This window comes from Arctopsyche grandis, chromosome 1 (assembly GCF_051622035.1).
Source record: "Arctopsyche grandis isolate Sample6627 chromosome 1, ASM5162203v2, whole genome shotgun sequence".
NCBI classification, from domain to species: Eukaryota; Metazoa; Arthropoda; class Insecta; order Trichoptera; family Hydropsychidae; genus Arctopsyche; species Arctopsyche grandis.
Window position 1 is genome coordinate 23,249,015 of NC_135355.1, and position 26,065 is coordinate 23,275,079.

Consider the following 26,065-nt stretch of genomic DNA (forward strand, 5'->3'; position numbering starts at 1 on the left):
CGATAAAGGGTTTATCCGAAATGATTTTAAGTTAAAGTTCAACTTTGTATAATCATATTCTCACCTGTGTGGAGACCTCTATCAATTTCATTTCATACTTCTTTTGTTGAATAAAAAAAATAATTAAGAAATCAAACTAACAAAAAAAACGTAATATAATATAGAAAATGTCCGTGTTGTGAATAAACGCTTATTGGTTGACAAATAAGTCTGAAAACATTTCTGGTCTCTGATATATGTACATATGTATGTACATTTACGGCAGCAAATGTTGTAGTCTTGTCTGTCGACATATCTACACATCTCATTATATTTCGTCGCTTTGTGGGATGTTTTAAGAAAATATTTCAACAAAAAAAATCGTTGTCTTCCAGCTAAGTATAATGAAGCTTGTAAAAAATATTTACAAATTCAATACATAATATTTTTATGTACATATAACGTCACATCTCAATGAAAAGGAAGAGGGTCTAATGTGCATATGTAATATAATAACTTTTAATGGGGGAGCTAGGGTGGGAGTGGGGGGGGGGAGGGAGATTTGTATAAACTGGGACGTCATAAAAGTAGTAAAATGTAAGTACTTTTATTTTCGAGAACAAATGTTCTATACGTAGTATCGTTCTTGTATTGACGATCACTTAGTGGAAGAAACTCTTTTTATAATTTTCTCATCTTCGGTGACCGGAAAAATGCACTCGAGATATTTGCAGAACTAACGCAATACAATTCCACAAAAAAGCGTCAAGGGGTTTTGTATATTATCCGAGGGTTTTTGTGGAACTATATTGCGTAAGTTCTTTTTGAGTGCCTTTGAAAATTAGGACTTCTTGAAACTGCGCCACTATTCAGTGCGATTTAGTGCATTTTTCCGATGAAAATGAGACAATTACATATTTGACGATGAATAAAGAATTAAATAAGGAGTTATCAAAGAAAAAACTACAAAATAATGTAAATAAAAATAGAATCGACTTAAAAAAATAAATTAAAATATATATTAACTTAACTAGTGGCGGCTCGTGAGAATTCATAGAGGGGGGGGGGGCTGCAGAGATTAATCGGGATGTAATAGCTCGTTGACCATACCGGTGATCAAATGCAGACAAAAATAGCATGCATATTGCATATATACTGGGAGGGCTGTAGCCCCGCAGCCCATATAGACGAGCCGCCACTGCTCTTATCCCAACTTGAAACTGAGTTGTCCATTGCTGGAAATATTTGTGCCAAATCAGAATCATCCGGATTCTCATTTATGTAAATATTTTAGTATTCTTAAACTATTTCAAAATAATTACTTTCTCCAGTTAAGAGGGCTGGACACCAGCGCCTTGTCCATACAAACGTATTAGACTTCTCCCTTCCTCAATTATGGCACTAGAGAAATTACTTTTTAATATGCTATGGATATCCACCATTGGGTTGCATCTATCGTGTTATTTTTTTGATTAGTTATTTTTTATAGGAGCTAGGAGCCGCCAAACATCTATAAAATCGCCTCTTTTTTACACCCACGAAAAGAGTCCAGCGTGCTTATTTAACGGTCGATTTAAAAAAAAAATACGCACATAGTTGCACAGAAAATATCTTTCTCATACCAATCATGAAACTTTTTTAAAAATTGGTCCAATTTCGGAGGAGAAAATAAGAGAATATGAAACCTCGATTTTGTCTATATATATATATATATATATATATATATATATATATATATATATATATATATATATATATATATATATATATATATATATATATATCGAAGAAAGGAACGGCAACAAAATTAAGGTTTCCCTCTTAATATAAAGTAAACAAAATTGAATATTTTTTTTTTACATAATTTGTCTCAGGAACGATCCCGAGCTCTGTCCCGTCTCTTGGGAATTGAAATAGTCTGGGAAATCAGAAACCCTAGTTTCAATGTACATAAATATGTAGGTAGTTAGGTACCTGCGTCCGGAGAAATACCCACAGCACCTGTGTAGATACCTGTCTAGCATATTCGGCAATCGCCACTCGTGTGAGACTGGTTTTAAAGGCTGTTGTCTCGGCGAGTAGAGTTCTGAGTGGCTACAACTCCACAAGGTAGACTCGCACCGGCACTCGTCGGCTGTTCGACTCTACTGTATAGTCAACACTCGACACTCAACACCAGTCAGTTCTCGGAGTCAGTGGTAGGCGGGCGCGGTGTGCTACACCTACACCTACATTTACACCTTCATACCGATAACATTAGATTCATCGTCATGGAATGCTAATCCTCGGCATGAGTCTCATCATCAAGCCTCACCTGCTGGAGAGACAGGTAAATCTTCCACTCCCACTTCCTCTCCACTCCCACTCCCATTCCACGTCCTTCCGAGCGGCCGCCGAACTGGTCTTCCCGGTCGAGCCCGGTTTGCAACTGGATCTAGCATCGTCTTTTTTTATTACAAAGATCCACTCTTAGAAAACGCCATTTTATTATTGTAAAGAATTAAAGACATTGTTAACCTTTTCAAAACATCGACACATAACCTCGAATACATTTAGTCGTTAGTTACAAACTTATTGAGCCGACACGTATTCGAAATAAAAATTCAAATTCATTTTGAATTGTGCATTTTCTTTTTTTTATTTATTTATTTTATGCGCTTTGTATGTTAACCTTGAATAAGGTCTGAGAGCGTCGAGATTGCTTCCATAGTCGACGTTGCAGAAGCACGCGGATGTCAACCTGTTAAAATGTGTTTGATTCTTGGAAAAATGAACGTGTTCGATGAGTGTCGTCCACGTTTATGTTCGTCATGTACGTCGTCGTATTTATAATTCTAATATTACTATTTTTTATTAATTTAATACTGTGCTGTTTTATGACAGTTTTCACTAAAACGGACAAACTTTTTTAAGAAACAAAATTTTATAGGAAACAAAATTCCACTCCAAAAGTCTTCTTAAAAAAAATCCACTGACAAAATGATTCAAGCAGTGTTTCGGTCACTTTTCGTGTTTTTCATTTGTTTACTGGTAAATTAGCCATTTTGACTTTTTACTTTATTGTATGCATAATCCCTGCTTTAACAGGTTTAAAAATTTGTTTTTGATGCTGCGTCATTTAAAAAGTGTGCTTGGAGGCTTTTGGGCTCTAGGTAGGGGGGGAAGGGGGAAATCTCCAAATATTAATGTTACCATGTCCATAAAACAGCTTTCAGACTTGTTAATATCGAAATACAATTGTAAGGAAAGAGAAGTGTATGAACACGAAATTATTGTTATTTTTTTCACTTAACAAACTACTAATATAGACCGCACATTTAAAAAATTAAAAGTAATAACTGCACTCTTTGGTAATTTTTGCGTGCGAGCCAAATTTTTCTAGTTTACTTTATGTATATAAATGTGTACATACATACATACATACACCAACCATTTTTCATAGCACGATTAATGGATTTTTCAATTGAATACGTATCTTTTTGCGAAATATTCTAAAAGAAAACTTAGGTGTGATGTAGTTTGAAATTTCTAAGTAGATACAATCTGTCGTACAATATAAAATTTCATCGAAAAACCATTTTTGCTCTCTTATTTTGAACACTGTCGGAATGGTGAATTGTTGTTTACAAATGCCCCCATGATCATCCGATTTCTATTGATAATTAAAGTATTCTAATTGCCTGTTTTTTTTAAATGTGATTGTTGAAATATGGCAATATCTCTCAAGTGCTTAAAAAAACTCGGGAAAGTTTCGTTTTTCAGAAAGGATTTTTATTATGATTGAATACGAGTGTCGTGTCATAATCAGCATGGGGTGCAACCATTGAATGGTTTCTAATATGTACATCGCCATTATCATTTATATTGGATATAAACTGCGTTTTTAAACGAAAGAAACAGGTTATTTGAGCAACGTAACCTAGCGTTATCGATATCGTAGTCCGTAACGGTGCGTTATAACATGTTCAGCCACATTATTATACATGTGTATGCATAATATTCGCCGTTGACATTTCCCGTGCAATTTTCGTGCGGTCGACTTACGACGTCGAAGGTTGCTATCGAATTGCTATATTGTGAATTTTTTTTTGTCTTTCTATTAATATCTACATGATTTTTTACTAGGCGATAATCTCTTGCGCAATTAACGAAAAGCGAAATGGCGCCTTATAATTACACTCGGCGCAATAATGTCTCACCGCATAAATTTTGCAAAATACTCAACGAGCACTGCGTTAAAAATCGCTATGTGGCCAGGAAATGAATGAGCCATAGAAAAATAAATAAATCACAAATATGACTTTACTGTTCATCCGTTCGACTCGCTTTCCCCATTGCCTATTTTAAATTTGATAATTGTTCGTACCAAAGGAAACTCATCAAAAGGGCGAGAAAGTTTTGTGAATATCCGTATACGAATGTACATACATATGTATGTACATATGCAAATATCCGTTTATAAGTTAAATAAGACAAATCCGCTTATTATTAATAACAATCGGCTAATATGATTACTAATAATATTATTTTTTAATTTTTAACCAAACCAAGGTAAGGTGAACCCAATCTATGTCAATAGAATAAATCAACATAAAGTCTAACTTACCCTCCTAACCCAATGAATAACATTAACCGATTATTATAAACAATAAACAGTTGATCGCATTGATCGGTCTTGTACATAAGATACAACCTGAAATTTATAAGATTTACATGTAATGAGACCTTAAACTATTTTCCAAACTCTAAACGAAACATGTTCAAAATAAAAATGAAAAATTGGTGTTCACATATAATTTTTTTAAAATAAAAAACTAACAAATGGATAACTTTTAGTATCGCTGCATTTTTTTGTTTTAATATTATAGTCTTAAACTGAATGATACAAAATTTTTTGTGATTATTTCAAAATTATGAAAATGGATTTGTTGGGTTTTGATACTTAAGCCTTAAGGTCACATATAATATTCGGAATCATTGTAAACTTCATTGAGATAAATGATTAGCAAATGAAATTTTAAAGATTGCAAACTCCGAATTTGAATTGTATTGTGTTAAATTTGATTTGTAAATTGTTGAATCCAATTTGTAAAACGTTGAATTTGATTTGAAGAGTATTTAATTTGATTTGTAAAATGTTGAATTTGGAGTGTTACAATATTACAATATTTTTTTTACAATTCCCACGTAAATCCCAATTATGTATGTTCAATCAGACAATTCGCAAATGAAGGTGGGCTTTTATTAATATGAATAATATGTTTTAATCGACGTCGTCTTCGGCTTCTTTATAAGGAGCAGTTTGGGATTTACCCATATTTGTTTACATCTAGATTTGTCATGGGTATGGTTGGCTACACCTATCTATAACTCAGGAGAAATGTGGCCTTAATTAATTTTTTATTTATAAAATGCGTTCTTTAAAAATTAAAGAGTACATTTCTTATGGTTGAAGCCCCTTTTTGTGCCACGCTCTACTTCAATGCAAAAATATCCATGCCCCCTATCTGTATTGAGATTTTATTGTTTTCAACATTTAAATAAGTTGTATTTCTATATCCTTAGCCATCTCATTTATAAAATTTCTAATATTATTTTTGTTGTGGCTTTTCTGACATCTTTGTCATCTACTCCCAGAAATTTTTAGATAAAAACTCAAATGTATGTATGTAACTGGTTTAAGCAAATTATTTGATTATGAAATATGATTTTTTTTTTAAATATCACAACTAGCTTCAAGAGTACGATTTAGCTAGCAATTAATTTATTGTTGATTTTTTTCTGTTAAATTCTTAAATTGATTCACACAAGTGTTATGTTTCTTTTTGAAATGCGTGTCATCCTTTTTTCATAAATTCGTTGGTCAAACAGCGTTCGCACAACATACAGAATGGTAAACGAACATCATGAGTAGCAAACACTTACATATACATATGTTTAAATTTATTATTTTCCTGATTTATATCATTATCGAGTGTGTATTCAAAAATATATTCAGATGACATTGCTTTATCAACCCAGATTTTTTTAAACTGTAAGTTATACACGTTACAAGGGTTCAAATGTTTAGATGGCGATAAACAGATTCACTTAGTGCTATCCTAAACTTTGTTTTAGATAACGAAAATTGCGATTTTACAATGTATGTACATACAAGAGTCGACCCATGTACAACATTACTACATACATACATACAATGGTATACATACATATGTATGTATATTATAGATACATATTTATCGGACGAAGAAACGTGCAGAGGTGCGTACCACGAATTCAGTTGCGCAACACCAGCCGAGCAGGTCATAGAACCAACGTTTGGTAAAAACGAACCCACACTCTATTTGCTTTTGTTGGACTCACATATCTAATCATCATTCTCGTTATCTTGCTGTCTTATTCTGCCCGTTGAGCCTCCGAGACCGTGACTCGTCTATAAAAGCGTATTGGTTGAAATTCAACTCTCAACCCAAATACCGTGGAGTATTCCATCGAGCAAATTCAAATTCTTAGATATTACTCGGAAATCAGAAGAGCGTGAAATACACTCGTTAATGTTAGTCGATCACTTTTAACCGTTGAACTGTTCGGTTCAGAAGCAGGTCAGACGGACAGCTTCCTTTCCCTTCTCTCATTCCGTTTGCGGAGAATGTTCTTCCAGTGGATGCATATGCAATGCAGATATTCGTTCCACTTTTACCGGATATCTTTGACTATATATAGCTGAGATAAGATGCAAAAAAAAAACATTTACCTAATTGTTAATCAAAGCACGATTTCCGTTGCATAACAATGATTGCCTTTCTCATGTTTCTGTGGTAGCTAACGAAAGCAAAATTAAATTTGATCATGCTTACTTACTTACTTAAGTTCTCGAACAGTTAATCGAACTTCATCGACAATTTTGTTCATAAATCAATAATAAGGTAGTCATATCCACATATTCTCGTAATACGTATCTCGATTTCTTGATGCAAAAACAAGCCACTCAACTTATTTCAGTACAACATTCACTGTTCAATTAAAATTTCAAAGCTGTTCTGTGGTATTAGACCTGAACGTTCAGACGATTTCTTATCAATATGAATTCGAGTTGCTAATTTTCCTGCACGCATGTATGTATGTATGTACATACATATACATATAATGATACCTTCTAAAAAAATATAACTCTATCAAGAAAATATCGATACATAAAGTATTTTTTTAAAATAATGTAACATGTTTTTTTGCGATATAGTGTACGAACCTTTTTACGCATCAATAATTTTTCAAAACCATCATTTGAAATACCAACAAGACACTAGTACTGGCATCGGCATACTACGACCAACGGGTCTCCCAAGTGACCAATTTGATAATTTCAAATGATCCCCTTGGATATCTTAAAATTGACAATTTAAGTTTAGAAATGATTGGTTTTAAAAGGTCAATGACGTAGATGGATAAATTCAAGACCTTGGGGGAAAGATTTAGAAAAAACGTAAACTAATCATATTCCCATCATATCAAAGTGTTGGACATCACTTCCTAAAGGTTTCATTTTTGAATAAAATAGGCTTTGCCATTTTATCCGCGTTCGATTTTACGTATAAATGTGAGCCACATGTAAAATTTATTTTCAATAACCATCGGAGCAACTATCGAAAATTAAGACGTTTCTATTCGTTTAAGGTGACTAAATATAAACCAGACTTGTTGGTCACAAATTTAGATTCAGGGGCGTCTTTGATAACGAAGAGAACGTTCATAAATTTATGAACTTAAACTTGATGTTTATTTTTAAAATTACTTTTATATGAGTTTTTTTTACAGTTAAAAATATTGTAATTATTTTCTTAGTCAAACGTATCTTGCTTATTATTCATTAAAATACTGTTTAAAAATGAAACGCCTGCTCATAGAATACATAGAAAATATGTAAAAGTCAATGGAACGTAGTAGGTACTCCTGCAAGACTGCAGTAGTACATAGGTACTCCTGTAGTAGGTACTCCTACAGGTTAACTGAAATAAATGTATGAATAATTCAGTTATCCTGATTTACTGCCATGTATTTTAAAAACGTTGCTTTGATTATTTGGTTACCAGACAATTCCAAAAAAGATAACTTCATAAAAATAAAAGTACAGTGAGAAAATTCATATTTAAGTTTGCACAGCGATATTCTAAATACGTACCTTACAATATTTTTTACTGCTATATACACCATTTGAAAGCACCCCTTCCCTACCCCAGCGCAATTTGGAGAGCATCATCTTACAGTAAATATATTTTTAATGCAGATTCTACGTTCAATAGGAAGTTAGACCCGTTCAATGCGAAAGGTTATGTCGGTTCAGAGACGCTTTCAAGGCCTGTTGTATAATAACTATGTATGTATGTACATGTACATAAGTTCAACACCTTCCAATTGATTTTATTGATTTTATAATATGTATCTATTCGGACTGTCTTGTACGACGACACTAATTGCACTTTCCACTCGAGCGTGTAAAGTGAAACTAGACAGTGTCGAGGTTTTATCATCTAGACCTAGAGTGGTAGTTGGAGGCCTTGAGATGACATTTTCGCCGATGTATGTATAATTAGTCTTGCAGTAATGTTATAATAATTTCAATTTAACCAAAGCACTGAACTTTCATAATCGTACTATATGTACTTATATCTATATATGTATGTACATATAATATAATAAATGTGTTGATTTTTAAATACTTTCTATTATTACGAAATTATGTTCACAATACATCTTATATCTATTTTAATAGCTACTGATCTACTGATCATTTTCTATTTTACAATTTAATTTAATTTGGTTAGTAATTTTAGTATTATATTATTCTAATGTTAATATAAAGCATAATAGGAAAAATAGCTCAAAAACCTATTTACAATCCTTATAAATGCTCATAATACATCTAATACATAATATTAATTAAAGACTCACTAAAGTCGATGACCTAAAGCAGATTGTGTTCAGGTAATCTGTGTGTTATACCTGAAGGGTATAGATATTTTGTTGTAATCACCGAGCCTCTTCACAAGTGTGTTAGTATGGTTATTAGTGATTCTGTCATAGCATCTACTGGTGAGTTTGTTAGTAATGTCTGTAACCAACGGAATATTATATATGGCATGCAGTTTTTTCAAGTTAGTATAATATATATGGGTGTATTATAAATTATTTTTAGGGATTTATTTTGTATTACTTGGAGCTTGGAAAGGTTAGTATTCGAGGCGTTATTCCATACAGGTGAAGCATAGGTTAATAATGGTAATATGAGCGCGCGATATAATTTTATTTTATTTTGAGTTGATAAAGAACTAGAATAAATATGTGGAAAGTTTGGCTGCATACATTTCCCGTATAATATTTCTTACCTGAATGTGAGTAAAATCTTCAGTTTTTTTTTCATGCATGAACTGTTTTTCTTTTTCTCGATGATTTGCTTGTACTTGTGTTGTAATTTAATTAATTTAAGTATTAATATGTATTAGTATTTTTTTATGACGCCATTGATCATTGACCGGTACTTTTGGACTATTGACCGGAGCTGGCAATGGTAGCGAATATTGCAAATGAGTTGTGAAAGACTGTTTGAAGACCAAGGTTGTATTCGATGACTTGGCTGAATATCATCTTCAGGCAATATATCGTGTTGAAAAGTCCAGACTAATGACAACGACCGACCGCCAATGCTCGGGGTGACCATACTTATTTCATTTGAGCGATGTGATCTGATGATTGCTTGCAAACGATAAAAACTATGTACATATGTTTTTTTTGTCAATTAAAATTGAAGCGTTTTGATCGAAGTGCATTGCCAACTGGTGGGTGTAATTTATCATTCACGTCCCCAGTGTGTGAATGATAACATAATTCTAAAATGATGCCATTATGTTATTCAATATTTTATGATTTGCTATGACAAATTTGATGTTGCTTTACTATTTACCTAGTGTGGTATTGTTTTTAACAAAACCGTTTATTAATATTTAATACATACATAATAAAGAGTCAACGTTGTTTTTTAACCCTATGTACAAACTCTCAATAAAAAGGGTTAGTCAACCGATTTGTAAGGACACGTGTTTTGTATTCTATCTCAAATCTCACCTTGTAATTCTTCTCTGGACCCTGGCTCTTTCATTTCTTTAAGACCCATAATTTTTTGCGTAGATGTACACTGGCTTATTTTATTACTAACCTCTTCTTAGTTCATTTTATCATAAATATGTTATTTTTTTATTCGTCTTTTGACAATTGAACTGTAAAAGGATCTCAATACTCGCCCTTCGACTCTCATTCAGATATTCAGGTCATTGATCTTTTTCCATCAAGAAACGAAAATTCCACTCCCGAATACTTGTAGCTTTGTTTGGTATTGAATGCCTTTGACAACAGTCGTCTGTTGTATGTATGTATATCTAAAATCCATGATTTTAATTTTTGCTTTATTCATCTCAATTTTTTTACGAAGCCCACATCATGGTCACTCTACTGATAAGCCAACGGCCTCTGGTACCATCACGTTTGGCAGGACAAGACTACCTTGCGGCACGAGAAGCTTTCGATTTGCGTAAATGATACGCTATATGTTTATTTATCCTAAATTATAAAGCTCGGAAGTTTTTGACAGAGATTTGCGTGCTGCAATTATTGAAATTAAAATGCGAATTGTGACCCGTTTCGATATAAAGTTTTGCAAATTTGCGCGGAATGCGAGAAACTCGACGTAATCAAATACAGCTTAACGACACGTAATATGATCAAGGTGAATCAAACCGTACCCCTTCCCGTATTCGCCTACTAACTGTATGTAGTTTTGCAAAAAGAACCAACCAACGCCAGTTAAATTCTAATCAGCGCGACATGAATTTATGTATTGTTGAATGTATAAATTTAACAATACATCGATATTTTTATAATATGGCGTTCGTTTGCCTTATTTTACATGTTTGTTTGCTTTTGAATTGTTTAAAAAAAATTAAACTGTGGGTTGGATCCTTTTTGTAGAGCATATTGTTGTCGCGTTAGCGATGATTTCACTTGCATTTGCATTCACCTCATGTTATCTGTTGTTTGAAGGCTTTTTTCCTTCATCTGCGTAGCTGTGTATTTTTTTCTCGTCAATCAATAATGAATTTTCATCATGTAACAGATGTATTCGTAAGATTAATGGCAATGAAAAAAATGTACACGAATGTGTGAGAACGTACATACATACATACATTTCGATTGTAAAACGTAAACATTTTTTTTTGTTTTCCGTTATAAAACGCATGTGTGTGATTTCAATTGCGATGTTTAGATACGTGTAAATATTTGCAAGGTTGCATCGAACGATGTGAACAATTCTTAGCTTCATTAATTTTACTATCAATTTCGATCTCATTTTCTGAATTCGAACGCCTGAAGCGTGATTCAAAGAGCCATCTAATGGCGCTTACGTTTGGAATAAATTACAAAACTGGTATTCAATTCTGTGGACATACATATAATAAGTGCTGGCAACACTTTAAAGTCTCCCATGACTTATTCTGGAAGGAAGACACTTTTTGCTCGTATTATCGTGTTAAAATGTACATAACTCGTTAATGATATGTATAATATTATCAAAGTTAATTGCATGTACGTACATACATTCGTATGTATGCAAGACGAATGATGCTCCATTATGAAATATAATACTAAGTACTTATAATTTTTTGTTACATTGATTATTATAATTGTGAGAGAGCTTCACTCGTAGTGATTTTTTTCATAGAAGATGATTGCGCTTTATGTATCTCAGTACGTATTAGCAATATTGTAAGATTCAAAGCGCAGCAGTTGTTGTGCAAGGTTTAATCACTAAACTTTCCCCTCGAAGTATTCTAACGATGCATTTAATCATTGGTAAGTTGTAAATATGCGTACGTGTTCTATGTACATATGTACATATGTATGTAGATTTTTTCGTTTAAATTATTTAATTTTAAATATAATACATAATAACTTATTAACCAAATTTTACATACAGTTCTTATTAAATTACCATGTAAAATGTCCAATTGTATAGGTCAGATTGTTATTTTTTTCATATAAAAATCAACGATGATTGCTTATACATATTCTATACGAAATTTCTGTTGTATTGCTCTGCAATTATTTAAAAAAAATTCGACATGTTTGGTTGATTTTTTGTTACTTACGAGAACATTTATTGACGTGTATGTGCATATGTATATGATGCATCAGCGAAATTCAAGGAACCGCCATACACAATAGACCTTTCGATATGTATGGGGCTCAAAAATGAACAGCTCCGACTTGAGGTGAACTTTCGCTGAACCCAGCATAGCATATCGAAAACGCTCATAATGGTAACGGGACAAAACCATATTTGCCGTCCCAAATATGGTTACCGGTGAGCTTGCACCTTTACTCTTTTCCTGTCATTTCTATGTATAATACATATGTACAGTGGGGCGTTTACCTCTACTATTTGTTTTCATCACTTGCAGTTCCAAATTCCGTTTCAGTTCATCGCATTGCGTCGTTCGAAATTCGATCTACATATACGGTCGACTATTACAGGACATCCTATCTAACTACGCTTCCTTCGTTTTTTGTTTTTGTTTTGTTGCTACAAAATATGTGTATAAAGGTCTATTTATATTATCCAGTACTTCACGTCAACAACTCGGCACGGAACCGCACGTAAAAGACTGCTTCTATGCAAACTGTGCAGCGCTACCCGTTTTGGATGAGTATGTACATACGTTATTGCATATTGCGCAATATTGTTTGCATCGTATCGTCGAGTCAATGTTTTCACAATATGACGTTTCCGAAAATATTCATATGCGCATCGTGATAGCACTTTCACAGTCACGTATGACGTTACGTCATGCGTGAATATTTCCCCAGTGGCCAAACAAAATCGGATTCTGCTTGATACGTTTCGGTATTATGTACTGCTGTATAATATAAATAGATCGTGTCGGTTGCTGCCTCGTACATATTACGGAACGTATGAATGTATTTACTAAAGAATCTTTTTCGTTTTGCTGTTTATGTGCAGTTGCCGGTCTATAGTGTGCTAGTACATACATATATGTATGTAAATTAACTTTAATATTTCTTCAATTTTGATTTTAATAAAATGGACGTATGAATAGTGTGTGTAGCAGTGGCGTACCGTGGAAATCCCTCTGTTTTTGTCGCACAGAATTAATTACGTGTGCGCGAGCAGGATACAAGATATTCAATATAATCAAGTCTTCTTGTATTCTGCTCGCACACACGAATGAAAATCTGTGCGACAAAAAAAGATAGATTTCCATGGCAAACAATTGATGGCTATATAAAATACATATGTATATTCCGCATATCAATATAATATTAGATATGCATTATTTTGGTACAAAAGTCGACACATACATATGTATGTATGTATGTATGTTCGCATATTTTTTTGGTACATGTTCCGTTAACTTGCACGTGCTTCACAGTAATTTTACATCGGCAATTTGATAGTCCTATTTTGCACAACAATGGAAATATTATGAGCTCTTTAGGTGGTAACTTAATTACATATATTAAAGACATGTCTCGCAAATTTTTGTTTTTATGACCTAATTCATCCGACTTTTTTGATACATATTTTCCAGTTTTTATGAGATTGAAAATAAATTAGACTACATATAAAATCTTAGTATAAAATTGATTTTTGATTATTTTGTACCCTTTTTTTTAATACTTGTACATCTGTGGATTATCAAATGCTAAATTATGATAATTTTTATTGACATCCACATATGTATGTATGTTTAACTACTTCTTTGCAACCTTTGTTCGCAATGAACTTTGATGCGGTTGATGAAATATTGAAATTATATATTCATAAGCGCATTTCCCAGACGCACATAGCTCATTGTTGGGAAGCCGGTGAACCTGATGAGTAATCGGCTAGCACTTCTGGGTAAACACAGTTAATTACAGAACCGGTAAATATCCTGTCTCATATAAAAATAAATACGTTGCATTCGAAAAGGTTGCACTGACTTTTAAATGACATAAATTTGATTTGTCGTCTGTGATCGCATTGTTTTGGATTAGTAACATGTCTTGTAATAAGTTAATAACATTGGGTGAGTATACCTGTGTATGTATGTATTTATGTATGGAATCGAATCAAATATCGGAATTGAAATCAACGTTGGTGAGATGGCTTTCTTGTTCGTTAGCAGATAATTAGTAAACATAATACCATCTAAGACGGTGACCCAATTGACTCTTATTGATGTTGAACTAATCCACTTCCAGTTTATCTTCTCAGCGGTCAGGTTTCTCAAATTGGATATCGTTCCCTTCTACACTAGTCACTGTTGGGGTTTCCTCTATTTTTTCTTTCCACCTTCTCAGTTTCATGAAAATATAATTGCTTTCGAAAAAGTTATTGCTTTTATAATATTATCATTAAAAAATACAGTATATGTACATAATGTGTGCTTATCTCCATATTAGTGAAATATTCACCCTTTTTTACATTCAATTGTTTGAATGTTCATATGAAACAACATTATTGTAAATTAAATATGATAAATCTAATTAGTCATTTATAAGGGGGTTTTGCCTCATCTCTTTCCCACTGTATCTTTGTATTATCATCAAAGAACAATACTCAGCGCGAAATAGCTAATCATAGTTGTGGGAGATGGGTAAGCATTTTATTTATTGTCTCAGATAATTATGTGCTTATTTACTTCTTGACATTATGAAATGAATATAATGAGCTCTTCGGGCCTATGGCAAAAAAAGTTTAATTCCCGCATCGTATTATGTACATATTATTCAAGTGTAAGCATTGAGTTCATGAGGTTTTCTAGCGTGAAATTTATACTCACATTTTATATAAAGTCTATATTTGTGTTTTAAATAATATATATAAATTTATTAAATAATTAATTTTTTTTTCAGATTAACTAATTCGAAACGACTCCTGGTTGCCGGAAATGCGAAGTTTACATGAGTGGATGCGGAATGAAATGCATTTAATGAGACGTGCTTTATCTGAAAAAGCTGCATCTTAAATGTTGATTATTTTGGTATCGGCATCATGTTTATGTAGGATACCGGATTCAATATGCAGAACGCCAGTAAGGAGCATACTCCCACTAAATCTAAAAAAGCGAACAAGAGAAGGAATTCAAGGAAAAAATCGCTTTCTCCGTCGAATTCAATAGTTTCATCTCAACCACTTACAAATGGAAATGGAATACCTGCTGCATCTAACAAACCTGAGTGCAAGAGGTCATTGTCGGAAGGTTCGGTGAAAACTAAGCACACCAGAAAGAGTAGTCTTAAAAGAACACATTCACATCCCTCCACTGATAGTTTACCTTTCAAAGACGAAACTAAAAAAGAGACAATATACAATAAAAGTAAATCCACTCAAGATATTAGACTCCAACCGAGAACAAATTCTAGTGAACGAAACGAAATTAACGAAAATGAATGCGAAAGTAACGATCCAACGTCGAAGGATCAGGTTGCGAATAAGAAGAAACACAAACAAAACGGAAAAATAGTCAATTCCGTATCGAAATCGAATAAAAGTTCTATAGTAAGCAATAATTGTGATATTATAAATAGTGCCCTAGAAAATGTGTCTAGTGATATTAAAAATTCAGACACGCCCGAAGTGGTCGTGTCTTCAGATCAAATAAAAATCAGTGTACAACCCAACGAAGAAGAAATCAAACCCCAGAATCAAGACGTGAAAAACACCACATTTCAGCACAAGGATGCTATCGAGAAGCTCAACGAAGAAATCCAAGCTCGGTTCAAGGAAGGCATCCAATCCTTCACGGAACAGTTGACGGCTGTCTCTACCCTGAAACCTGGCTACTTAACTTCCGAGTTTACCAGGATTTTCCAGGAGCAGTCTCGGGAACCCATGATCAAATTCGCGAGGCAGCACATCTCTCAAGATGTTGGCAACGAGCTGGGTAGCCTTCCTGGCACATCCGTTAAGAGAATACCAGTTAAAAGGAGAAGACGTGTTCCAGATATCGGTAAGAACCTACACACATTCATCAATATTGATACTTAAGCGATTTGAATGTCTCGAGGAGGTGGGTGCAAAACCACCGCAAAATCGGCCTTCGCGTATCAATTTCGTTTCGAAAATACAGAAAGCGATTGTCGTTTGGTGAGATTTGCGAAATCGGCTGTCAAACCCACAATTATAATGTCGCATTCGACAAAAATTATTGTAAACATGCAAATTTCAATCGATTCGCTTGTTAACGTGCGTCAGCGGAATATGACACATGTTTTTTTTATAGACGATGTACCTATGCAAGATATTTAATTATTTTACATACTTATGTATGTATGTATGTATGTACATTTGTTTCTGTGTAAGTTCATAGCTATTTTTGAATATTCTTTGGTGCACATTAGGGTAATTAATTTTGATGGCTGTTATTAGCAAATTAGCTTTGAAAGCACATGTATTTAATAAGTAATGAAGTACGTATATGTAGTATTCCTTGCTCCATTATGCAAAGTGCTATTTTGTGCATATTCAATAAATTTAATTATTGGGACGTTTTCAATTTGTATATATGTACATACATACATATATATGTACATACTGATACTAAAAAATCTTTCTTAGTTGCTGTTTGTCAAAATGATGGACTTTTAAGCTTCAGTCAGGGGCGTCGCGATAATATTGATATTGTATTAGAATTTAAATTTTAAGATTACACATTAAACTAACAACTTAAAAATAAAAGACTGTTTTCAAATACGTATTTATATGTAAACTAGTTTTGTGCGCGTTGAAATTTCAACGGCTGCTTTTGGATTGATTGATGATTTAAAATAAAGTTACAATAAGAATAGTAATAATTAATGGGAATCGGAACTGAAACAGAAATCGGGAATCTATGAAAAGTACGTATTTTTACATCGCGTGACGTAAGCAAAAATGTATGTTTAATTTACAAAACCCAATACCCACAATTATATGTAAACAAACCTCGGTCATTGACCTCGCAACCTTGAATATTATAAATTACATATATATGTATATATATATATATATATATATATATATATATATATATATATATATATATATATATATACATATATATTGCAATTAAATTGTGGTATTTAAAGCATTTTATCGATCGAGACTATAGTCGAACGGTCTCGAACTTACCTCGCGATCCCGCGATCCGGAATTCATTTTATTTTTCAAACATCGTTAAAATATAAATTAATTTCAATTAAAAATATGTATAATATTTAATTGTTTAAGATGAAAACAAAAAAATTTTTCAAAACCTTGCTAAATAAAATTATTATAATTACGAATTTTTATATGGCGAGAACGAAAAATTTTCAATTAATGTTTAAAAAAAGGAACGATTTCAAAATTGGACGATGACGTAATCGGTTAGCTCGCCAAACTCAGATATACCTATAAGAGGATATTTGTGTTCGAGAGTTCACCAGTTCGACACCGTCGCAAGTCTCGACGAATTTATACAAAGTTTAGGCTTTTCATCGATTCATTAATTATGTTCGGCTAGCATTAAACACACACACACACACACAGATTACTTTTTATTTTTTTATATATATGTTTAATTTTTCATCTCTCAACTATTAAAAATACATTATATACACACATATATTGCGAGTATTGAATGTTAATTAATTGATATGGTATTCAAGGTAACATAAACCGTTTTCTAATATATGTATATACGTATGTATTTACTCTCGCTAACAATTCGAATACATTGTACATACATTTTTATGGGGAAGGATCAATTCAAATTTTGATATAATATTGGCTGGATATGAGTAGGTCAAAAATTGATCGATAATCCTTGTTCACATATGTATGTATACAGTATTTTTGAGACTTTGATGCGGTTTCTTCATTGTATACATACATACGCTCAGTTGTCCTACGCACACTATTCGAACCAATCTATTCAGTTACATTGTACACAAAAAACAAATTGACAAACGTACTAGTTTGTTCATGCATAAACTATTAGGTATAAGTTATCATATTATGAATTAGGAATAAGTATTCTCAATCGTTTATTCCATCTTCGTACCCTAGGTACTATTTAAAAAATCAGCGAAAACAAGAAGTATTCCATAGGTTACTCATTTTGAATATATTTTTTTGCTTTTTAACAGCTTAAATGCTTTGACAGCTAAAAGTTTCATACGACATATGGTGGAAGTTTTGACTGTTAGCACTTAAACTGAAACTATATGTTGTTAATAAATGAACAAACTAGTATATTCATGAACGAACCGAGCCGGACTAAACGCTTCGACTGTAAAATATACAACATCGTCAATTTAATTTAACAAAACCATATAAAAGACGATAAAAAGCTTTGAGGAGAACTGTTTTATCAGTAACTAATATTCATTTTGTAAGAATTTTATTACGAAGACAATAATTAAAATTCCGGTTTTTGAATACCCACAAAATTGGTATTCGGATACAATTTGTGGTCTTTCTGCAACTTCATTTTGAAAAATACATCTATTCATTTTATTTCAGTACCTATTCAATTTCAAACAATGCAATTTCATTAAATTAATTTGAATGACTAAAATCTAGAACCGTATACAATGTATGCATTTACTGATTTCGCGTTTGTGTGACTTTTTATTTCTCTCTTTATATGTATGTAAATTCAAGGATTTTGTTTTTGTTTGCGTGGGCATTTATGTCACTACCGAGTACTGTGTATATACATACATATGTACATACATACATATGTATACGTAAAACGTAAAATCCATATAGCCCTAATAACAAACGATACATATCAACCTGACCTGATATATTATGCTTTCAGTGGGTATTTTTAAAAATCGAACAAGAAGTATTTGATTACTTTTTTAATCGTTCCTTTACATCAACTTATTAAATCTATTGTGAGTGGGCAAAAAAAATGTTTGCATTGAAAATTGTAAAATCATTTGTCATACATTTCGTGTCACTTTGCCTACTCACGTTTGACGCAATTAAAAAAAATCTGCTATTTATCTCGTTCGCATCTGTTGTAATGCACCAATTGTACATGTGTTTCGTCAAACAATAATTGTATTGACATGACAAATCAGAGAACAGGCGTATTTTGAATCAATTTGGGCGTGGAAAACGACGCCATTAATAAATAACATTGAGTGCACAAAATCAGTAACCAGTAATCGCTTTTGAATCTACTGGATTTTCATTTTTCTGTTCCAGTTGTTATATAAGCTTAACGTAAACGTTGTGTAGAATTCAATTCTTCTAACAGTAAAAATATATAAAACTGACTGTGCGTGTTTAGCAGTTGAGTGTTTAAACTTGGTCGCTTAGAATGAATTTCTGAATTTTAAGGCTAAGTTAACGAACTTTTGAAATTCGCGTGAGATTCGACTCCATTAGCTAAGAAGTTCCAGTGTTTTTAACACACAACTTTTTGACCAGTCACGCTATATATGAATCAAATCCGATGAAAGTTTGTTACGGTCTTTATGCCACAAGACAACGTTGGAACTACCTATATTATAGTTACGGATTTATCCACTCGTCCATATTTTATATTCTAAATATTTTAATTATATATTTATTTATTTATTTATTTTATTTTACGGTCAAGAAAAAATTGACCATTTTACATGTTGGAAATAGAGAAAGAAAAAGAAAAAAAAAATTAAAATGAAATATAAAAGAAAAATACACATACATTCATATACTACAAAATAAATTAAATTATATTAAAAAAATATTTAAATAAAATAGATTTCATGTTATATTTACTAACAATGAATAAATCGACCATGGACAATTCGTTTCCAACTCTGTGCAGTCTCAACATAGCTGAGTTCAATGAGTAATTAGTGGTAAACCTGGGCATATCAAAAAGATGGTTACATCTAATTGATCTACCCGGCACATGGAAGCACACTAAACTCACCAAGTCAGAGCATTTAATAGTGCCATTAAGAAGACCACACAGAACTGAAATATCGTTAATTTTCCTTCTGTCATATAATTTTAGCAAATTAAGTTTCCTATAAATAATAACGTTACTGACGTAATGATTATGACTTTTAAAAAATTTAAATTTGATGAATCTAATGAACTTTATTTGCACTGACTCTATTATGTTAATTTGTTTCATTAAATAAGGAGACCAAATGGTAGAATTGTACTCTAATTGGTTTCTGACCAGAGTGGTGTATAAAATTTTAATCGTATTTACATTTTTGAAGTGAGTACTATTTCTTATTAAGAAACCAAGTGTTTTGATGGCATTTTTTGTGATACAATTTATATGAGAATTAAAAGTTAATTTGTCATCAAAAATAACTCCTAGATCTTTAATTAGCGATGATGATGGTAATGATTCATTATTTATATGATAATTATAAATAATTTTGTTATTTGACCTACTGAACCTGACAACAGAACACTTCTTAATGTTTAAATATAATTTATTAAAAGAACACCAATCGTTTAATGAGTTTAAATTAGTTTGTAAAGTAGCACAATCGTTAGTGTCTTTTATACATTTAAATATTTTTAAATCGTCTGCAAATAAGAGCACTTTAACATCATTAAATATATTTATAATATCATTTATAAAAATATTGAATAGGACTGGTCCCATGTGAGATCCTTGGGGAACGCCACTAGTGGGATTAAAGGAGTAAGATTTAGAATGGCCGATTTTAACTAATAATGATCTATTGGACAAATAGCTCCGAAACCAGTTTAGTAATACACCGCTGATTCCGATACTGTTTAGTTTATATAATAAAATCTCAATATCAACTTTGTCAAATGCTTTACTGAAATCAGTGTAAATTGAGTCAACTTGCAATTTAACAGATAAGGCACTAGAAATAAAATTTTCATATAATAATAAATTGGATAAGGTAGATCTACCAGAAGTAAAACCATGTTGTTGTGGAATAATAATGTTATTAATGAAAGGAATAAATTCGTCTAATACTAAACTTTCAAAAAGTTTTGGAATAGTTGATAGTTGACAGATGGCTCTATAGTTCATTACATTATGTTTTATAGTTCATTACATTATGTATGTATAACCAGGGTAGCAAATCATTTTGAAGTGGTCGGGAATGAAATTTCAGATAAGTGATATCCAGGATACAAATTTTATTCGAAATTGATTTATGTATATACATATGTACATATGTATATGTAACATTGAACTGAAAATTTCCATTTAAATAGTCCCGAGTACCCCGAGATGTGAGATCCATTCTATGACTGGTTCGGTGACTATTTAACTACACTAAAATGTCGATCGCGGAATATCTGGCACTCGAAAATTCCATCCATCGAAAATTGAACGCGCGAACTATGACACTAACGAGATGTTGAATACCAGATATTCCGTATTCGCGATTTTCGTGACAACGATTGTCATGTGCGAAATAAACCGTTGAAGTATCCATTTATTTTATTAATATACTTTGTCATCCAAAGTTATTGAAAACAGATATAAAAAAAAACTCGAAGATCATGCAACAGATACTTTTTAGATATGTAACAGTGGCGTGCGGTCAAATTCTCCATGTTTTTGTCGCACAGCCCTACTTACGTGTGTGCGAGCAGGACACAAGAGGATGCGGTATGACGTCACAGCATCCTCTTGTATCTTACTCGCGCAAATGTAAATAAAGCTGTGCGATAGAAACAGAAATTTCCACCGCACGCCACTGATATGTATGTGTGTTTAAATTTTTCAATTGACCGTAATTTTATGTTCAATACATAAAAAGCGAAAAAAAGGAAACGATCGACCTGGAGTCACAAATCCAAGGTCATAATAGATTTTGATCCCGTGACCACTCTGTTCAAAACATTATATGCTAACCGAGGGTCTATTCTGCTGGTTTTTATATATATATGCATGTATAAAAATATAACTTCTACATAGATATGAAAATTTCAGTTTAATACGCGGAAAGGTTTGTCAGAAAAACTCAAAAAGCTTTGATTTTCTAGAGTAAAAGTAGCACTCCTGGTTGAGGTAAAAATATTTAAAAAAAAATACAAATATACATATTATGCGGTTTGGGAGATAATTGATTCTAAAAATTAAAACTATGTACATATGTATATACCTATACATAACAAAACTTTTAGATAGTCGATGTCAATTTCTGTCAACACAATCAATCAACATAATGAATCAGAACTTTGGTTTATGTGTGGGTCGTAAAAATTCAATCTTAACGTTTGATAAGACTGCTTTGCATGTCACGCTGAATAGTGTGGGACTAGATTTGCTTCATTCGTGTCAAGATGTGTAAGTTGACCAATTAACATGTATGTACATATCTGGATTAGGTACATGCTATGTATGTATATGCCAATTTGCAACTTCACCCAGTGTTTGCACAAATGCATTCTGCCGTGAAATATTTCACCAATATCGAATGGCCATTTGTTTGGTTATATTTCATACGTCTTTTGCTCTGTATAATTTGTGCAAAATGAAACCTGTCATTATATATTTTTAAAAATTTGCAACTTATGAATTTCACACTTCTACTTCATATTCATAATGAATTCAATCATTTTGAGCTGTGATTGTACAGTGTAGTCACTCCATAATGACTAGTGAGTGTAATTATGACTTTGACGGATTTGTTATAATCGATTTGATATATTTTTCATTGGTTCATTAACCGTCCAATGAGCATACACTTCAGTTCGTAATAATTTCTTACTCTTGTCACTTTTACTTTTAGAATTACGGTCAGTATTGAAGTAATTTACAATTGTTTATTGATACCCAGTAACTACATATGTAGTTAGATACATTACAATTGCACAATATAATTTAGAACTATAAAATATAATACCAATACCCTTGAATATTTCTTTGTCCATAATTTTGGAGGCTGCATTCGACCATGAGTGATCGTTTTTGACTTCGTTTGCTAGTTTTAATTGTTTTATTATGTTGTTCAAACACTTTGGCACTAGGCAAGTGCTAATGTAAAAATAATAATCTGTAATCAATGTAATTAAAATTAAATTATTTTTGGCAAAATAAATAATTGTTATATAAGTGCACAATTGTAATAAGTATAATAGTTATTATTTATTTATTTATTTATTTTATTAATTGAAAAATCAACAGACAGGATGTACAGAGATAGGTATAAAAAAAACAAAAAGTAAATAAATAATATATGTAACATCCGAGTCCAATAATAGATTTTTACAAAAATGAAAAAGATAAATATAAGGAAAACAAAGAATAATATGGAATAGTATTATTTAAACAAATTGACAAATGGTAAATGGACTATTTCGCAAATTGCGATCGCGCGCACGACAATCGTTGTCACAAACATCGTGATTATGGAATATCTGGCACTCGAGTTCTCGTTAGTACAATATTTCGCGTGATGAAGTTTGATGGAGTTTTTGGGTGCCAGACGTTCCATGATCAAGATTTTAGTGACGTGCGCGAGATCGCTTTTTGTGGAATAATCACCGAACCAAAAAGTGAAAAAGTTCTTAAATACTTACACACATGTGTATAAACTTATAATGCCTTTTCTGGGCTACAACAAAATCATTGACATATGAGCCATTATATTTGAAAGTGGCGGAGGTCCAATTTTCGGTCCCAAAAACACTATTTCTGACTTAATTCACAAATTCACAAGTTATCACTTTTTGTATTTCGATATGTCCAGAAGATCGGAAAAAATAGAATAAATGTATAAGAGGCCACTAGTATTTTTAAATATTGTTAAATGCAACATTATATTCAATGTTTTGCGAAATATTTTTCGGAATTAAGATAAGTGGACTTATCACATATAACGGGGTCATATGAATGTTTAGCTTAAATTGGATTATTTGATACATATGTACATGCTTTTGAAATCGACTATCTAAAAGTTTTGTTTAACGACTAAAAATACATTGTTTTAATTCTTAATGTTTTTTATATTGTACATAATATGAATTCATGATTTTGAGTTAAAAATTATAGTAGCTATTGAATTTATTATTTTGAAAATTAGCTATTTTCCTTCATTTTTCGCCTATGTATTTCAAGTCGGTAAGTTAGATTCCTATTGCAAATTAAGTGTAAACTTATGCCGCAGTGGCGCGATAATAATGACATTTAAAATATTTAAATTTTCAGCATTTAATTCAATTTCATTTAATTTTTCTATTGCAATTATTCTATACTTATTTTTTATTGATTTTATATTATATGGACTTTCATTTACTTACAGACAACTTTCAAATTGGTTTTTCCTTTTTAAATTTTGCAATATTCAATAGATGTCTCTAATGCTATTACATTGCATATTATTTTATTTTATAAAATTATTATTTAAACATATTTTTAGACATTTTATGTGCAAATCATTCATTATAATCAATCGTTCATTATATACCGTACTTTATTTTATATGCAGATCAATTCTCTGCTTTACAGTCTCTGTTGATAACTAAATTTGCGAATATATTAAATCTATCTCGTTCTACCTTCAAGTCTAAATATTGCTATTTCTCTTTTCGCATTCTACATCCGGGTTAGTCCAGCGAACTTTAGAGTATTCTTTTGCTGAATGCATTCGAGTAAGAATATGAAGAAAAACGTGACCAGTTTTTTTTCTTCAACTTTAATATCTTTACGGTTGATATTCATATTTTTCCCTTTGAGAAAAATATGTATCTAATTATTACCATTATTATCTAAACCTATTGATGCCTCATTTAATTTCGTCAGTATTCCGCACGTATATTCATGAAGTGAAATTTTCAATTTTTTCTTTCTTTACTGGCATTTTCCATGCTCCGTAAAATTTTACCAAATTTATACACATGGCGATATTTACATATAGATTCATTTTTAACTTTCTACGAATTATTTGATTATTATTCTATATTTGAATTCGTACACTAATATAATCGACATTATTTTTACTGCCTTGTTATCACCTTACAATTTGCTAACGTTTTGTGTTAATCAATTGTTACGTCATTAGAGTACACCATCATATGCATACGTATAGCAAATACAGGTGTTATTCAGAATACGTCACAAACACAATCCCAATTGTATTAATTTCACGCAAAATCAATATATGAATATTATAAATTGTTGTTTCGGAAATTGAATTGGCATAAATTATGTACATAAATATGTATGTATGTATGTATGTATGTACATACAATATTGGATTCAAGTTCGACCGAGTAGCAAAACGATACTGGAGGTGGCCGAACTTAGAAACCGGCTCTATCCTACCGGTTGGATTTCCTTTATGTTAGCCAATAAAGGACTCGGCTCCAGGGTGCTCGTATGCTAATCTCGCCTTAAATGGTTTCACTTCCTAAACGAAACCTGAGACCAGTTAAAAAGGGAAACCCACCAAGTGCATACAACACACCAAACTCATACGGTGAAGTGTCCGTCTGTCTGTCCATCGACCATATATGAAACAATTTATTGCCAACCGTATCTAATATAGTTATAATGAGACGTAAAAGTTCAAAACTAGGCACAATTTAAATTTAGACAATATAGCAGCAGATGGTACTTCTCGAAAAGGATACTTCCATATAAATTAATACAAGTTGGTAATGTTGTGTAGTAGTCAATGAATTTCTTTGTAAAGCTTTGCTGTAAAATATTAAAGGCATCGCACCACCCTGGGTTATTTGGGAAATTTTGAATGTTGAATTACGTATACCGGTATACCTACATATGTATGTAGATATCAGGACCACGGGAAGATCTCTACATATGTATGTATATACGCTTCTAGTGTGCAAATCGGAAAATTATATAGGCTCTTCCTTTGAAAAGCCAAATTCTTTGGTCGTCGATAGTTCTTTGTACATATGCACTTCGATGATACATTTCCTGAATTTGGTTTTCGATATTTTGACTTTCCACTTTTCAAAATAGACCCGTATATATGTATATGAATATTGAATTACTAGCCTAGAGTGACTCCTCAATACCAAAAGTATGTA

General features: G+C 32.0%; 1 protein-coding gene across 1 annotated transcript in view; it reads left to right on the forward strand.

Moving 5' to 3' along the window:
• The first annotated feature begins 2,055 nt into the window (after positions 1-2,055).
• LOC143908988 (uncharacterized) overlaps positions 2,056-26,065 on the forward strand; it is a 60,478-nt gene continuing 36,468 nt past the window's right edge. Inside the window, exons 1-4 of the mRNA XM_077426860.1 lie at positions 2,056-2,308; positions 2,661-2,791; positions 2,909-3,009; positions 14,947-16,043. Coding sequence (XP_077282986.1) covers positions 15,113-16,043 — 931 coding nt within the window. The 5' untranslated portion in view covers positions 2,056-2,308; positions 2,661-2,791; positions 2,909-3,009; positions 14,947-15,112. The remainder of the gene's footprint in view (positions 2,309-2,660; positions 2,792-2,908; positions 3,010-14,946; positions 16,044-26,065) is intronic.